A 17,717-nucleotide genomic window follows, 5' to 3' on the forward strand; every position below is an offset into this window, starting at 1 on the left:
AGAAGTTAGTGCAGAGATCAAGCTAGCCAATTACAGGGTGACTAATTCGGAATTAGAAATGGCTCAGGAAGAGGGTGTGTTTTATTTCGGGCCTTTTATGATGTTTAGTATAAGTTGAATCCAATCCATATAGGCAATACCTATACCTAGGGTGGTGATAAAAAGTGTAACTAAGTGAATTTGAATTTGAAAGAGAAACTGTCACTTTAGAAACAACTTTTGTCTAATTTCAAACAATCAAACATCTAAGTGATAATTCTGGGATGGGTATCATGTATAACCTCTTACATTCTCTGAATTTAACCACACTTTAAATGCCCTAACCCTAAGCTGGGCATCGGCAATTACAGTGAGGAGTCCTAACCAGTGAAATTCTAGGTGTTGAGCTTTTAAAAGTTAAGAAAGCTAGGATCTTGTTATAACGTAGCAATTTTCTCCCTTTTCATTTTCTATTTCAGGTGCTTGCTAAATACTCGTTGGGCGACTTTTCATGTATTTTTGCAAACAAGAAAGCAGCCTTTATACAAGTCTATCTTTATTTGTAAAAAATAATATACAACTAAAGCTAATTTGATTTTTAAAATCAAAGTTCATTTAGTGATAATGTACATTTTATAATAAAATTGTAGTAAAATACTGACATTTGATAGTTTAAACAAAGTATCATTCATGTAAAAATCATGTTGCATGTAAAATTTAATTAGAAAATTCATAGTTCACAAAAGTACATATATTTTGTTGATAGCTCATGAGGACATTATCATAAACTTACTTAAGATACAGAACAAAATTCACAGTTAGCTTGACATTTAGTACTATAAAATTTTAAGGTGAATCCACGGATATTTTTGTTAATAAGGTACACTTGAAACAATTCAGACTACCAATGAATTGACGTTTTATTGTATAACCAAGATCTGTTGGTTTTACAATATGTCTAGTAATCAATCACTTCACCAATAATTTCAATGAGACATCCAGTTGAAAAGACCACTGACATATACTTCTGGGGGGACAGTTAAAATAAGAAGCACTAGCAGCTTTGATTTCCATTTTCATGAATACATACAAGACAGATCTATATTTTTACAGTTAAAAGTTGTTCAAAAAGTCAAGCCCTGAAGTATTTCTTCCCCTAAGAGAACAGTTCTGATGTTAAAACTTTGTTAAAAAAAAGAGAGAGAGAGAGAAAGAGAGGTAGTATGTGAAAGTATTTTTACTTAAAATGTTGAACCCCTGCACCGCTCATAATATAAATGAAATGTAACCTTCTACTTACTAACATTTTGCCATTCAAGAGTTAAGTTTGTAAAACTCAACAGAATGTTAAACCTGGAATGCCATTAAAAAATAGTGGTTAAATAAGTGGAAGAATTTCTATGAATTCAACAAAAAGTACACGGTGTTACCTAACATTGTGCAGTTAATGGTTTAGTGATAATGTTTAGTGGTACGATGTGAACAAAATACGTTGAAGTATTCTGAGTCCAGTGATCTTCATTTAATCAACTTTACTTCGTATACTTTTACCATAGAAAACATCCTTCAAAACGGAGTCATTCGATTCTTCATTGTTTTACTAGCACACAATTGTTATAAGGTATCCATTCTAGCCCTACCATAAAATTAATCAATAAATAACTCTGAGCGCAACATCCGTAAGCCAGGGAACTCGCGTAGTTCATACTATTCTCAGTCTTTATATACAAGCTACGTAGTGCCTGTGCACCTCATAGAACGAAACCAGGCAAGGAACGAAAAGTTAGCAGCCTTACTCTTACCTTGTTCTAAGTGGATGCATCACAAAGTAATAAATAGCCTCTTAACATTAATCGAGATACACTCTACCTGTCAAAGGTGAATACTACATGCTTTCCATAAAGTGTAGGCAGTGTTCCTACAAACCCCACTAAGGAAAACCCAAAACTTTCATATAAAAAGTGCACAAGGCTGTCCTGTGTATAAAAATCTCTTAGTTTGGGTGTTTTTTTTTTTTTAATGAAAATCATTCACACTACTCAAACACATTAAAAGGGTATAAAAGCAGACCAACAAAATACACAAACAAGAAAGGAATGATTTCCAATGAGATTCAGAATGAGGACAAGAAGACATGGGAGAGAGTCTCCCACATCAGCAGGGGCGATGGAACTGCCTTTCATGACATCTAAGGGATGCCTGAATGGAATGAGTTTGTAAATGTGGAAGTCACAGGAGGGACAAACGCAGATCTGATCGATTGTTAACAGTTTCTTAATTCAGGAACATTGCTTCAGCGCTTTGTAAGTTGAAGCAGCCCCTAAAAAACAGTTGGTTTGATTTCTTAGAAAATGAGGCGAGGCGGGGAAGCATTTGGAAAAACTGTTACAATTAGCAACAGAGGAACAACATTTAAAAAGTCAAAATAAAATATGGGCATATAGGAGCCAAGGTCCCCAAACTACCGAATTGACAGACTTCTTCACATTAGAAATTAAAAAATATAGTTAAGGGAAAAATTAACCAGGCTCTGCACAGCAGGTTAAATATGCAACCACTTCAAACGGAAATGATCTAGTCCTTAGGGTGTTTAGTTCTGGGAAATGTGCTAACATCCAGTTCTCTATAGACAAAATAGCAAAAGCACATCATTTCAGTAGCAAAGGCCCCTTTGTTTTAGACTTGAATTTACCTCTAACCCACCAAAGTTTATATGAATTATCAAACTACTATTTCAATAACATTTTAAGCTTGCGAGATATATATATTTATTTATTTTTCATGCCTATCCCAGATCACTTGTTCAGAGGTATATAATGCTTGCAACTAGCCAAATTTACAGAGAGTCTCCGTGGCATCCTCGTTCAGAAGACATTCAAGCCGTGATGGTCTCATAGTGTGATGACCGTTCCATCTTCCTCTAAGAGTTTCTGATCTGGAGCACGCGTTTCGAACTCGGTGCCGGCGCCACTCGCTACTGGTGGTAAGCTCACTTCGTTGGCAGGGATGAAACCGTTCTGCCCAGATTCGAAACTGAGCTCTACCTGCGTGAGCGACTGCAGGCTCTCGGCGCTGGGCGCTGCCCTGGGGATCTGCCGCGGCTCCCCGCTGTCCTCGATGACGATGTCCTCGTCGTCGTCGCTGTCATCCTCCCCCGGCTCCAGGCTGGGCTCCGGCGGCGGCGCGCAGCTGGGGAGGCTGGTGTCGGTCGACTGGCCAGAGCTGCCCGAAGTCCGACTGTTCCGGACGACGTTGTTCCTCTGGTTGGCCGGCCGCACGGTGATGATGAGGTTGCGGCTGTTGGCGATCATCATGTCGGTGACCTGGTCGAGGCTCTTCCCGGAGACTTCGATGCCGTTCACCTCCAGGACTTCGTCATTGACAGCCAGCAGCCCCGTGCTCTGAGCCAGGCCCCCCGGCACGAGTCTGGAGATGAAGATGCCCGGGACCTTCTCCAGGCCGTGCGGGGTCACCCGGACGCTGGCCCCGTCCCGGATGTAGAAGCCCAGCGGTTTCTCTGTGCCGTACTTGTAGAGACGCACCCGGCGGTGCGTTTCCGGGAGAATGTCCACGTCGATGATGGAAGACACAGGTCGGAAGTCCTGCGGCAGGCTAATGACGATGTGCGGCTTTTTTCTGTGGTTGTCGGGCCGCAACACGTTGGTTAGAACATTCTTCTTCTTGATTAGTGTGTCTGTACCAAAGGCACTGTAGTCTGCTTCTTCTGTTCAAACAAATAAAATAAAATAATTATAGGAATGCTGTGAAAGTACACGTTTATCTATGGTGGAATCTGTACAGAAAGGGCAACTCAAAACATATTTGGTACAGAAACAAAACTCGTTAAATATTAGCCCGTTGAGTGAACTCCGGAGTTGGTGATGGACGGGAGGCCTGGCGGGCTGCAATTCACGGGGTCGCAGAGAGTCCGACACGACTGAGCGACTGATCTGACCTGATCTGATCAGATAAAAAACGGAGTGCAGTAGGAAGACACGCTGTGCCAGGAAAAACCACTAGGGGGCCCTCTCAAATAGTCCCCGTGAAATTACCAGAAGTTGACGTTAGGTTTTATGAAGCTCAAGGACTGAAACATTAAATACGGCAAATGAATCTCTGATAAGCCTCACACACACATTCTCGACACCATTTATAACAAGTTACTTACACTGTATTTTCCCTACATTTGTTCAAAACCCTCCAATTTGCATGTTTATATTTGACTTAATGACATGAAATTGGACACTTCTGAAGCTCAAGTACCTGTTTTAGAGGTTGGGCAGACTGTACAGGCAGATCTCTTTTATGGTGCCTCACAGATAATTTTTTTTTTAAACAAACAAGGTCTGTGGCAACCCTGCATCAAGCAAGTCTATCAATGCCATTTTTTTTCAACAGCATTTGTTCATTTCGTGTCTCTGGGTCACAGTTTGTTAACTCTCTCGGTATTTCAAACTTGTGATCGTTGATGTCACTACCACAAAAAGATGATGACTCACTGAAGGCTCAGGTTACGTTTTTTTTTTAAGCAAAAAGGTATTTTAAAATGAAGGGTTTTTTTAGACATAATGCACTTATTTGAGCCAACATTCATGTGACTCACTCCATTGAGATAATCGCTTTATTGAACCCACAATATATCCAAGGTCCGCCTGTAATTAAGTGTAATGGATAATACACATAAAATCATAATGAAATTAAATGAACGTGTATCAAACACAGAATTCTGGTCTTCTGCAAGTACACTCTCCCTCAGTTTTCTGGGCAAGTTCTTAATCTTTCATTTTCCCACTTTTCAAAGAGGCTGAGCCGAGACAGACACAACAGGTAGGGGGCTCTGGCAAAGCTGAGCGCGCCTGACCCGATAACGGGTGTGGCTTCTCTTGCTCCAGGCAGCTTCTCTTCAAGGACTGTAGGAATCTGTGTGGCCAGTCCAGCTTGTCAGAGAGTCTTGTATTTTTACGTTTAAAAAAATCTTCCCATTTTAAAATGCTGCACCCAATTAAATAACAACAATAACCTGTTTAAGCTAAGTAACACCTGGGAGTGGGGAGTGACTTACTCTTCAAGTCAGCCATTGATTATTTCTGAGGTCAAACAGGGAGAACGGGGCACTAAAACGCGATCTTCTTAAATCGCGCAGCTGGAGGCAGACAGCCTACAAACCACACGCCTCGTCAGAGGACGAGGAAACAGAACTAACAGCAGGCACAGAAGGGGAAACCATGCTTCAAAAATTACTAGAGTGAGGGTAAACTAAAAAGAATCTCCAAGGATTAAAAAAATTAATACGAATTTAAAAAGACAAAAGTACCCCCAAGATCCCAAGAACTAAAGTCCTAGTCTCCACCAACGCTACAGAATGACAGGAACATCACCAGCCTGTGTCTGCAACACGGCTTCCATCTCCAGTTTCTTGTCCCCTGACTCTCAGCCTCCTTCTTGATGACTATTATTACCTTTACTTCATAGGAAATTAAGGGTACAAATAGGAGTACAAGTTGGAGAAGACTCTTGAGAGTCCCTTGGACTGCAAGGAGATCAAACCAGTCAATCCTAAAGGAAATCAGTCCTGAATATTCATTGGAAGGACTGATGCTGAAGCTGAAGCTCCAATACTCTGGCCACCTGATGCGAAGAGCTGATTCATTTGAAAAGACCCTGATGCTGGGAAAGACTGAAGGCAGGAGGAGAAGGGGATGACAGAGGATGAGATGGCTGGATGGCATCACCAACTCGATGGACATGAGTTTGAGTAAACTCTGGGACTTGATGATGGACAGGGAGGCCTGGCGTGCTGCAGTCCATGGGGTCGCAAAGAGTCGGACACGACTTGAGTGAACTGAACTGAAGGGTACAAAGTACGTTACAGGCAGAAGATGGGCCCAGTTTTCTGACTAGACGGCAGTGTGCACATTCACGTCATACAGTGAATGCTCAGTGCACACTGAGAACTTCAGCGACATTTTCTCGGGGCGCCGGAACACGCCTCAAAAGCTAGTTTCAGAGAAATGTACAAGACCAGGGGAACTTAATTTGGGGGCACTTTTACCACCGGGGATAATTGTGCTTCATTTATGGAGAAAGTACTTACACTGTGTTCTTACAAAGACAGAAATTTACTTATAATTTGGCTTGGGAAATAAATCCACTGACAAAACAATCTTTTGGGCAAAATGTGGCCAAAAATCTATCAACAATCTTCTCCTGACTGTGTTCATTCAGAACTGGATGTGTCATTTTATAATCAGTTAAGAAAGCTCACACAATTTTTATGTGGGAAATTTCAGACGATACAGAGAACAAAACCAAGTTGCCTACATACCTACTCATGGGAAACCTGACCAAAAGCCCCCCCCAATCTGCATAATTTGGCATCGCCTCCAGACTCTGTTTGAATGCTCTCTGCTAAATTCTCAAAAGCAATATGCCCCAGTACAAAGGCACCTTTGTTCCCCCATCTAGCTAATCAGTTTCCAGCCACTGGGAAAAGAAATATTTTGGCGGAAAGCCAGGGTGCAGGGTGTCGGTTTAAAGTGTAAAGGTGAACATGTACAGGGACCAGGGCTGACGCTCCACCTGAGCACGTCTGTCAAAGTACAAAACTGGGAACGGGACCGGGAGTTGGAAACCTGGCTCATGGCAACCTTTCACTTGCATAAACCCAGGCTGACGCAACAGCGCGTGATACAGGCTCGTGCAGCAACACCTCACCTATCCCGAGCCCAACAAGCTCAGCTCACCGAGATGGATGAGGGCCTCCACCTGGAATGCCGCCGAACAGCCGGGCTGGATGTCTCACTTCTTACACACAGAAAGCTCCTGTGCTTCAGTCACCGAGAGGGAGCCCTGTGGGCCCTCCCTCTGAGCCTCTTATTATTTAAACATTAATCCCCAAACCCCTGGCTATGTCATTCCTCAGCTGAGTCATGAGTCAGGACTGAGGGTCCACTAGTGAGTGGCAGGCACAGATAAAAAACAGAAGCCTACAGCGAATATAAAGCAAACCTCAAAACGAACAAAGTATTTCTATAAATCCCAGAAACGTCCCTGCACAGTTAGCAAAACAGCGACCATTCCTGGGAGAGTCATCAAGAAAGTTTAAGACTATGATCCGTTTCAAGTTCTGCTGGAAGACAAGGAAGAATGAAATAGTTTGGGGAACTGTTCTAGTTAAGGGGTGGCCAACCTTTTTCTACAAAGAGTTGTACCATAAATATTTCAGGGTCCTGTAAGTCACATGATCTCTGGTGTAAAAGCAGCTGCAGGCAATACAGAGGGGACTGAGCATGGGTGTTTCCATGAAAACTGTTACAAGACAGCCAGCAAGCCCGAGTTTGCCAGCGTTTGTTCTCATCCAAAATGATTAAAATGAAATACATGTGGCAGCTTTTTAAAAGGATTAAACGTCACTCAAAGCAGTATTCACGTTCTGCAGATCCCTTCAGTTTCTAATACAAGGAAAATCAACCACCAGCTACTTAAGAAGCACCTACTGCCTCGTGGCCAAGCCTTGCGCTCTGTGCCACAGATCCGACACAAGCTGTGCGGAGGCCCTTTGCTTTCCAGGCGTTTACAGACTAACAGAGGAGCCGGCAATTAACCGAGAACCGGAAACCACCATGATTACAGAGATGCCAGGAGCTGTGAAGTACCCTGGGTTGAGGGAGCCTGTCAGTGGGTGTACAAGGGCAACGCCCACCTTGCTCAAGGAAGTGAGGCTTACGCTGAGACTGGAAAAGAAACAGCAGCTCACCGGGTGGGAGGGAGGGAAGAACCTGCAGGCGCAGCCAGCCTCCGGAGAAGGTAGGCTGGGAGGGGAGCGGGGAGGAGCTAGAACCAAGTCAGCAGACAGGGCCCTGCAGACACCGGCCCCCCGGGGAAGAGGGGAGGGTTCCAGACTTCAGCCTAAGGCCAAAGGGAAGAAACCCCAAGGATTTTCTGGCTGCAAGCTGGAGAAGGGACCTGCGGGGCAAGGTAGGAGGTTACTGCGGGTGATTCAGGATGGCACCTGGCCTGGAGCAGAGGCAATGGGGATGGGAGATAAGCCTGAAAAATAATTAGAGCACAGTTTCAATAGGCTTGGTGACAAACTGATTGAAAGAAAAAAAAAGTATGTGTCAAAGGTGACAGCCAGGTTTCTGACATAAGCAACTGGTGTCATACTGTGAGATGTTTCTCTACAGTTTCTTTTTATTTTACTTAATTTTATTTCTTTTATTTTTTTTTACAACTATTAAAATTATTTTCCTTAGGCCATTTCTGAATTAAACCCAACTCATTAAAAGATAACCTTAAAACACATCTCCCAAGTCACATCTACTGCACGGCACAGTTCTAAGAGATGGCTGAAGGGCCACCCGGTTCCAGGTATCTGGGCCATAAGGCCATGTCCTGAGGCAGATGAGGCTTAAAGCAAGACCGGCAGTGTCCCCAGCATGCTCCTCTGATGAAACCTGCAGTACACCCATGTTTGTCTGATGGCATACAAAAACAGTCGGCAGCAGTGCGGCAAGGAGCTGTGATGTAGGTATCCTGATCGGATCTGGCGAGGAGTCCACGCCTGTCAGTGGGGCTCAGACCTGGCTGATCATCATCAGGACGGGATGGGAGGCTTTTGAAAAAATACACATTTCCCTGGCCGTCCTCCAAACCTACAGGGATGACCTGAGTACTTTTACTGTATTTTTTTTTAAATTGGAATACAGTTGTTTTTCTTTTAAAGGTGTAACCTTTAAATATTGTCTAAGATTGTTTTCCATACAACCACCTGTACAAAAGAAGGAAAACTCTTTTTCCCTCAAATAAATGAGGAAATTCTAAACTCCAACAGGGCAAAGGGGGCTGGCAAAAGACCTGGGAATCCTCTCTGAAAATAACTTTTAAGATATCAGGTTTTTCTGTTTTGATTCTTGCTTCCACGATAACAGCCCTAGAAACAGTGCCTAGGGTTTTTCGCCTCTAATGATAAACTACTGTAAAACATAAAACTTTTCAAGATATGCAACAATGTGACCTCCAAAATCATGCTATGAAGTGGTTTATGCCTTCAATTGTGAGCTTTCACTTCAAAGAAACCTTATTTGATAGAGTGTACCAAATTTTAACAGGTCACATGGTTTCAAATTTTAAAATTGTGTTTCTGTCTGTCTTTTTGGTGCCATATCAAGTGCAACCCACTGCCCTGATGATTCCTAAACTGGAGGCCACAGACCAGAAAAACAGAAAACATGTTATCATTAAGCAATAAAATGTAACCATACTTAATATCATGTTTTATATTAGCTTCCTAAATTTAATGTTCATTAAAGATTATGCAGAATCAGCGTTCTACTTAAGCATCTGTCCAGCTTTGTTTAGAAGAAAAAAAGTATCGCCACGAACTATAGGGCACTGCTTAACTCTGTAAGACCACAAATACCTTAACGCTGCCTAAGTAAGGTGATCACAGGTCTCCGGGGGGCAATCTGGTAAACGTGGGCGGTGGGGGCCCTAGTTGGGGTGGCCGGAAGAGGCCCCTCTGAGACAGTCACCCGCACCGAGGCCTGAGGGCAAGGAGGCAGCCTCCGGCGGAGCTGCAGGAAAGCGTTCCTTACAGAAGGAACAGCACGCGCAGAAGCACGGAGGCCGAGGCAAGCTCACCCGGCCGGTGGGGTTGGAAATCAAGGGGGCTGTCGTGGTTCTGGAGAGGAGGAAGGGGGAAGAGGAGGCAGTGGGGCGGGGCTGTCGTGGTTCTGGAGAGGAGGACGGAGGAAGGGGAGGCTGTGGGCCCAGATCAGGAAGGTTCTTGCTCTGCGTGCGATGGGAGCTACTGGAGGGTTTTAAGTGGGAATGAATTGACTGACTGACTTCTCATTTTTTGCTTAAGTCATATCTGTATTAAACGTAACACTTTTAAAAACAAAACTCTTCTGCTGAACACACCGCATTTTTCTAAATCCAACTCTAAGGGCTATGAATCCTACTGACATTTGCCTCTACTGCACAGAAAACTTCTGTTGACTGTGTTTACTTCAAAAGTCCCTTTTTGAAGAAGGGACGAGCAGAAGATAACCACCCTTAAAAGAGGTTAGGATTAATCCTATGAGTGTTACAATGCCAGTAACATAAACATGTGATCGTATAATCCACAGCCTATAATCTTTCTAACAAAGGGGATAATCCAACAAGTTTGTCAGATGGCAGTAGTTTAAAAATAGTCATTCTACATTTAAATACACTTCCAAATAGCAAGTAAATTTTAATGAAAATTACAACCGCTAACAAGGAAGGCCTTTTATTCAACAATAATGATTTAAATCATTCTGTTTAAAATGACGAGTTCCACCCACATGTGCCGTCTTTCCTTCTCCAACATTCTACGCATAGCTGTCTAATAACCAGCCCTGGTCTTCGTCTCTGCTAGCTTTTCTGTCTACTCCCAAAACTTTCAACTATCGCTTTCTGCAGACTTTCAACTCTTTGCCCACCATTTCTGATTTTGCGCGTTGACAAGGCTGAAACTCACTGGCCAGATAAGCTTTTTTTCTGGCCTAAGAGAAAACCAGTTTTCTTTCCAAGTCAATCTCTCTTCCAAACTATGCCTGTTTTATGGCCCTGTCCCAGCGATCAGGCTCCAGTCCAGGAAGCTATCTTCTGCTGGACTCCTCCTCAACTCTCTGACATCTGGTGAGGAGCGTGGTGCCTCTCAAGTCCTCCCCTTTATCTATCTCACCTCGTCTCCCGCTGGGGTGGAAGCAGGCAGCATCTCTCAGCTGCCTGCTCCTCACTCAGATTCATTCAGAGTCTTCCAGAAGTAACATCCTAACTGTACCAGGCTCCTGTCACTTACTGAGGAAACGTATCTCAGGTGTCTCTGGGAAAACGAATTTGTGTGATTCTATTTGGTAAACAGTCAAGTGGTACAGACATAAGTTACCCTACCTACCCTCGGAGGTTTATTCTGTTGGTGGACTTGAGTTCCTCCAAACCCAGAAGCAAAGATACACAATCAGTGGAATTTCAGAGCCCTGGGAGTGGTCCACCGCTTATCAACTGGTTTGCAATAAAGTTTCGCCTTCAAGGGTAATCTCGGCCCACTCTCTCACACTGCTGGCTGGGTCGGTTTCCAAGCACAGCCAGGCCTGAATCACCCACCAGGACTGGGCTGGAGGCTGTCAAGCTGCCTTTCCAAACCTCCTCATTTTCCAAAGACAAAAGCAGCAGCAGCATGCATGGCGCCCAGCTACAGGCAGACACAGATACTCACACATGCAAGAGGCCACAAAGTTAAAAAAAATTTTTAGGACTTTTTAAAGTCAAAATACACTGCAGTGCTTGCCATATACAGTGGTTATTTTTTTTTTTTTTTTTACAGTGGTTATTTAAAACGTTCTTCTGCAAGACCAATTATCAATGTTTACATTCCTCCAAAATAATGACTTACTAATTTTCCAGATAATTAACTGATTTTATTTTCTGTGAGAAACACCTTAGAGGAAAGTGAACATTTAGTGGAGGCCTAGTGCATGCCATGGCACTGCACTGAGCTCTATTAAACCCCCGAGCAATGCTATGAGATGGTATGTTCATTCTACAGATAAAGACATTGCAACCCAGAAGAGTAAACAGCTTTCCTTCAAGTACCTAGTAAGGCCAGTCCTCTTGCCTGGAAAATCCCATGGACAGAGGAGCCTGGTAGGCTGCAGTCCATGGGGTCGTAAAGAGTCGGACACGACTGAGGGACTTCCCTTTCACTTTCATTTTCAAGTACTAAACACAGCATTTCAAAGTCGTGACCGACTCCCTGTGGCCCATGAATTGCAGCCCTCCAGGCTCCTCTGTCCACGGGATTTTCCAGGCAAGAATACTGGAGTGGGTTGCCATTTCCTCCTCCAGGGGATCTTCCCAACCCAGGGATCCAATTCATGTCTGTTGCATCGGCAGGTGGGTTCTTTACCACCAGAGTCACCTTAGTTGCCACCAAAAAGGGAGAATGTTTCTCTGACTCCAAAGCCACACTCTTCCTACCACATCTTTCTGAATGGACAAAATCACATTCAATGTAAAGATTCAATATGCTCCTAATTTCCATTAAGAAAAAGAATCTAAGGGTTTACAAAGTAATCAAAACTTTCTAAAGTGCACTTAATTAAGTGTAAAGATGTTAATAAACCAATAATACCACAGATGTCTTAACTCGTTAATTTGGTAACAAGATTCACACAAAATGTCTAATTCCTTAAATTTGTGGCAAACTCTGTATATCCTATCAATGAGGAATTAACAACTTCTAATTCTCAAACAATGTCTCTGGATGTTGGTACTTACCCTTTTTCTGTATAAAGATCCTAAGCAGTGGGTTGGCCGTTGAAACAGCTTTGTGATAATTGTCGTCATTATTTATAGGTAGTAAATCGCCATGGATGTCTGCATAGCCTACTAAAACGTCAACATTGGGTATTTTATGAACATGTTGCAGTAATCCATAAAACTCCTCAAACTTTCCAGGTTTTGACCTTTCCAGCGAAAACCGACGAAATTCAGCTCCAAACTACAAACAAACATATTAATTTTAAAAAAGGTAACAGGATCCAATCTTATAATGCATGACATAGAAAAATTCACAGATGCAAGTTTCCTTTAATAAAGAAGACAGCCACAGTTCATAGTCAGAAACCTCACTGAAAGTGGAGGTCTCAGTCGTGTCTGACTCTTTGCGACCCCATGGACTATACAGTCCAGAGTATAGTCCAAGGACTATACTCTCCAGGCCAGAATACTGGAGTGGGTAGCCTTTCTCTTTTCCAGGGGATCTTCCCAACCCAGGGATCGAACCAGGTCTCCAGCATTGCAGGCGGATTCGTTACCAGCTGAGCCACCAGGGAAGCCCCTAGAAACCTCATTATCTGGAGATAAAACAGCCTAGGGAAGACACAGAAATGTGCCTCCTCACTGCTGCATCTCTGAAGGGCATTCCCTTCAAGAGACACAGGCTCAACTGAATCCCCGGGGTACCCAGGCCTCACTGGGGACTGTCCTGCAGAGTGAGTCAGCTCAAACAAGTCCTGTCTGGAGTCCAGATGCTGACAACAGTCTTCCCTCCTCACTCAGGCCACAGGGTAACAAGGATGTGCCTAAGTCTCTATTCTGACTGTCAGCAAAAAGCATCTAGGTTTCCTCCTCCATAAAAGGAGTAACAACTTCACAGGAAGTGGCAGGAATTAACTGCAGCATACCCAAGTAGGACTTTGAACTTCTTGGCATTAAGGTACCATATGAATGGAGGCATATTATATAGAAGAAATAAATCTAAAGATAAGAAGTGTCTTCCCTATGTTAATCTTAAAAAAAAGGCAGTTTTATTAATACATTAAATATATGTCATACAACTATCCAATTAGTGCAGAAGTGTTTAGTGCTTGGCACAGTGCTAGGCCCTAGAGAATGAAAGGCTCGGGCCTGCACCCGAGCTCAGCAATTAGTGGGTAAAGAGAATAATTACATGAGCGGTATTAAGGAACCACACAAACAGGGAGGCCGGCACTTCCATCATACCCAGTATTTATCTTCACAATTCTGATACTCACGTCTGCTTCCCTACTCTAGAATCCAGATGCCACGTGATTTCAGTGGTTCTTATCTGACATGAAGGACTGGCTTCATCCAGTCCATAATGAACAGGATCTGTGACTTACTCTGAAACTAGCACGGCATTTCCTCAAATGTGGAAACCTAAGAAAGATTCATCAGCCTTCCTCAAAAAGTGCCCCAGTCACACAAGTTTGGGAAATGCTATATAACTATAATCACGCTCTTGGGAATCACTGGGCAGACCAGTTATTAAAGACGAGGTGAAGCCCTGGGGTTGATGAAAACAGAAAAAAAATTTTAAACTGTTTGCCAAATGTGTTTGACCACTGAATTCCTTTTTCCTCTAAGTATCTATTATTGGATAGTAACACTAGTTGTACTACCAACAGGGCCTTAAACATCATGCAGAGAAAGTCCTACTGGAATCATTTGGTTACAAATGTGTCCATTCCCTTCCCCAAGGATCCCATGGGCTCCCTGGATTCACCACTTCTGTTGCGGCAAAGAAGTTTATCCGCCTTGCTTATACCCATACTATTTGCTCGTTTTCAATTAAAATGAAAACTCAGTAAAACCACCTCTTACTTCTAATACATTAAAAGTTTCCAAAACACATTCCTCAAACGTAAACACTAACATTTGTCAAGAAAATAAGGTGACTCACACCTAAAGCGCTCAAAAAGTTTAGTCACACCTTCACGTTTCAAAGTAAATAAAAACTGGGGAACACCCTTCATATCAGAGTCAGTCTTATGATGTTATCAAAAGTCATAGTTTCTCCTCCGTTTTCTTTATCCTGGTATCGCAACATCCCAGTGCTTCTGACTCATCCCCAGGTTTCCCACTGCCCCTGGTGAACGGGGGTAACAGCTGATAATTGGGTATTTTAGGGCTGCAATGCTTTTGCTAAAGCTTGTGAATAAAAATTCTTTGCTCGACTTTTTCTCTTGCTTAAATGTTATGATAAAAACAATGGGAAATTGTAAGGCTTCACAGTAGATGTGCCCTTTTGCAAAGTTAGCAGAAAAAAAAAAGAGAAATTGTTATGCTTCTTGCAGCAGAACAACAGGATTAAGAGAACTTTTTACTACATGAAGAAAAATACAAAAATAGAGATAAAATTAAGACCCAATCAACAACTATTAAAACTTTTTTTAGCCTGGTCTAGTTTGGCCTGGTCATGGGGATGGACACCAGCCACCCAGCATCTTTTGGTACAACACTCTAGAAATGTAAACTTGATTTTAGGACTGGTTCCCCATGAATAATAACCAGGAAATGTACAGCTCCATGACTATTCCAGGTCTTTGATATCTAAGACTGTTGAAGGACATCACCTTGATTAAGAGCTCTCTCAACTCTACAGATATAGGAAGATAAATGTTACCAAAATGTTACCATAAAGAAAAGTCACATGGTAACTGGTATCACAACTTAACTATACTTATATTTGCACGATCCATTACTTTATTTGTACCATTTTCCCCTTTCCAGGAGCAAAGATATGACATTGACAACTTGCTTTTAATGCAGAAGAAAAAGAAATCCTGAAATGTGGATCTGCATACCACAGAGTTGGGGTCACAACCTTGTCATTATCAACTTTGTAAAAAGCTGTAATATCACCACCAAAGCAGTGAAAATGGATGTATTGTTTCACCCATCTGTCCAAATATTGTTTAAATGGTGAAGGTGTCAAGTGCTTTTCTTTAGCCCCTTAAAAATAAGTGTGCAGTTAAAACACAAGGTGTCAGAGACACACTAGAAACCGCACCTCCCCTGGGCCTGTTGATCAGCGGCTAGAACACGAGTGGGACCCTTGACTCTGTTTAAGAGATACGGTTCACCAGAAGCGCAGCAGAGCAGGCCAAATATATAATGGGCAGTGTGGGAAAGATTCACAAGCCAGTTGACAGAAGAGACGCACGGAAAGCCTGAAATTCTAGTCCCTACACGCTTGAGGTTTCCTAATCTGAAAGATAAATTACCATTTGACTGTATTCATCAGAGCACCTAGAATCCCTACTCATTTTTTTCCTATGATAAAAAGTAAAAGACCTGCTACCAAGATTAGGACCATGAACTGAATTTTAAGATTACGCAATATCGTGTTTTTCTTTTCTTAACCTCAACTCCCACAAACCCAAACTAGATTTATAACAGAAATGCTGTGAGAAGGTTCAACCATTGGGCACGGAACCACTACTGCCACTATATGCTAGAGGAAAAACTCTCTCTATTTTGTTATCTTAACTCTTAGTTCAAGCACGTCACTTCAATTCGCTATGGCAATTCCATGGAGGACACAGCAGACAGTGTATTCCTGAACCTGCTATATTTCTGTTCTTATTAAGCAGAAGGGCTTTTAAGATTAGTACCTACTGTGATATGAGTTAAGTTGAAAATAATGTTTTAAAATGTTAAAAATGAATGCAGATCTCAGTTATGGCAACTTACAGGACTTCGCTTATCAACTTCAGATAATAAAAACCCTTTTACCCCAGAGAGCCTTCCTTACTCTACTTCACTGAAAATCACTCCTTGATTTTGCATTCTCCCTTCTACCCCATCCCCGTAATCTTATACTCGGTAAGATTTATTTTTGAAGTTGATACGCTTTTCCTTTTTTCCTATTCTTCCCTGTGTTTTGATCTTCCCAACTCTTATTTTAAATGTTCACGGGCTCAGCTCCATGTGCTCTCTTTGGTATTCCAGAAGGCCTAAAACTTATCTTGTAAAAAGGGCTTTAAGGTTTTGTCACAAAAAGCAGAGCTTGTTGAAGTCAAAACCTTTCTGAGCCCCTGTCTTCTCCGAGAATCAGACTAGATTATCTAAGTCCCTTCTGGCTCTTCAATTCATGAAATGCTTGCTTGAGAATGTTCTTGGGGCTGCCGATCATCTTCAAATTCCAGCTTAAAACCTCCTTTAGAAAGCATTCCCTCACTAATCCAGATACACTGTCCTGTTCAGGGAGCCTTGCAATTTAGGAATTCAGAGGATACCCACACGTTGTCATCAGCAGATGGGCATACCGTTGGTCAAGAGGGAAAACACTTGACTTGAAAGAGTAGCAGGATGGAATGAGAAGGGTATCCAAACTCAAAACTGTGAAGTGCCACTCACACGAAAGGTGACAGCGTTCATTTTACAAGATTCAATGCATACCAAAGTTCGCGCTAGAAAAATCCCTACAGGAAGCAAAAGCTAACTTTTACATTTGGGTGAGTACGGGTGTTTCACTCTTCCCTCACATGCCAGAAGGCAGAATTCCTCCAAACCTTTCGTACCACGCTGCGCTCGCTCAAATGCCCCCCCATCCTCGGGTATGCCTTGGGCCTGACTCTCATCCTTGAAGGGGAATGATTTCTTACGGAAGGGGATTAATCGCTCGGCGGGGCTCCTGCCTTACCTGGGGGCGGGAGCGGACACAAGGCCCCCCATCCTCGGCAAGTTCATTCCCCACCGTCTCCAGCCCCCAAGTCCCCCCAGAGCGGCCCCGGCGGTCCCAGACACCCGGCCAGCCCCTGGGGGCCCCAGGCGCAGTCACTGCGGCCCCCCGCCCCCGGGCTCCCCCAGCTTGCCCGGGCCCGCGCACCTTGCTCTTCACTTCCATGGTGCCCAGGCAGCCGCTGCCCGCCCCGTGCCGGTGGCCGCGGTTCATCCTGAGGCCGGGCCCGCGGCGGCCTCCTCCAGCCGGGCCGCCCCTCGGGGGCGCGCGGGGCGAGTGCGCGGCCGGCGGGCTCGGGGCGCGGCGGCGGCGGCGGCCCGGGCTCCTCCTCACAGGCACCTGCAGAGGCGCGGCCGCGGCTCGCGTCTCCGCGCCGGGCCCCGCTCGGCTGGCTCCTCACGCAGCGGGACCGAGGGTCGGACTGGCGGCGCGGCGGGCGGGGACGCGGAGCCCGCCCTCCCGGCCTCAGCGGCGGCCGCGACGGCGGAGGCGGCGAAGGGGGCGGAGCGGCGGGGACACGCGCCGCAGCCTCGCTCTCGGCCGCCGGCCCCGCGCGCGCGCGCTCCCTCACCTCGGGCCGGGCCGCCGCCGCGGCGCGTGCGCGCGCTCACCTGCAGCCTCCGCCGAAGCTTCGGCGGCCCGCGCTCCGCCCCCACCCAATGGGAAGCGCGCACCTGCGCCCGCGGAGCCAACCAATCGGTACCCGCCTCGCGCCGCG

The 17,717-nt window shown here is 44.4% G+C and overlaps 1 protein-coding gene across 1 annotated transcript; it reads right to left on the reverse strand.

The window, feature by feature from the left end:
• Positions 1 to 518: 518 nt before the first annotated feature.
• PARD6B (par-6 family cell polarity regulator beta) lies at positions 519 to 17,436 on the reverse strand. The gene is made up of 3 exons (XM_027558269.1): positions 17,147 to 17,436; positions 12,289 to 12,511; positions 519 to 3,703 (listed from the first exon to the last, which is right to left on the reverse strand). The coding sequence occupies exons 1-3, from the start codon at positions 17,210 to 17,212 to the stop codon at positions 2,871 to 2,873; spliced, it is 1,122 nt and encodes a 373-aa protein (XP_027414070.1). The 5' UTR covers positions 17,213 to 17,436; the 3' UTR covers positions 519 to 2,870.
• Positions 17,437 to 17,717: the final 281 nt, after the last annotated feature.

Source organism: Bos indicus x Bos taurus, chromosome 13 (genome assembly GCF_003369695.1).
Source record: "Bos indicus x Bos taurus breed Angus x Brahman F1 hybrid chromosome 13, Bos_hybrid_MaternalHap_v2.0, whole genome shotgun sequence".
Taxonomy (NCBI): domain Eukaryota; kingdom Metazoa; phylum Chordata; class Mammalia; order Artiodactyla; family Bovidae; genus Bos; species Bos indicus x Bos taurus.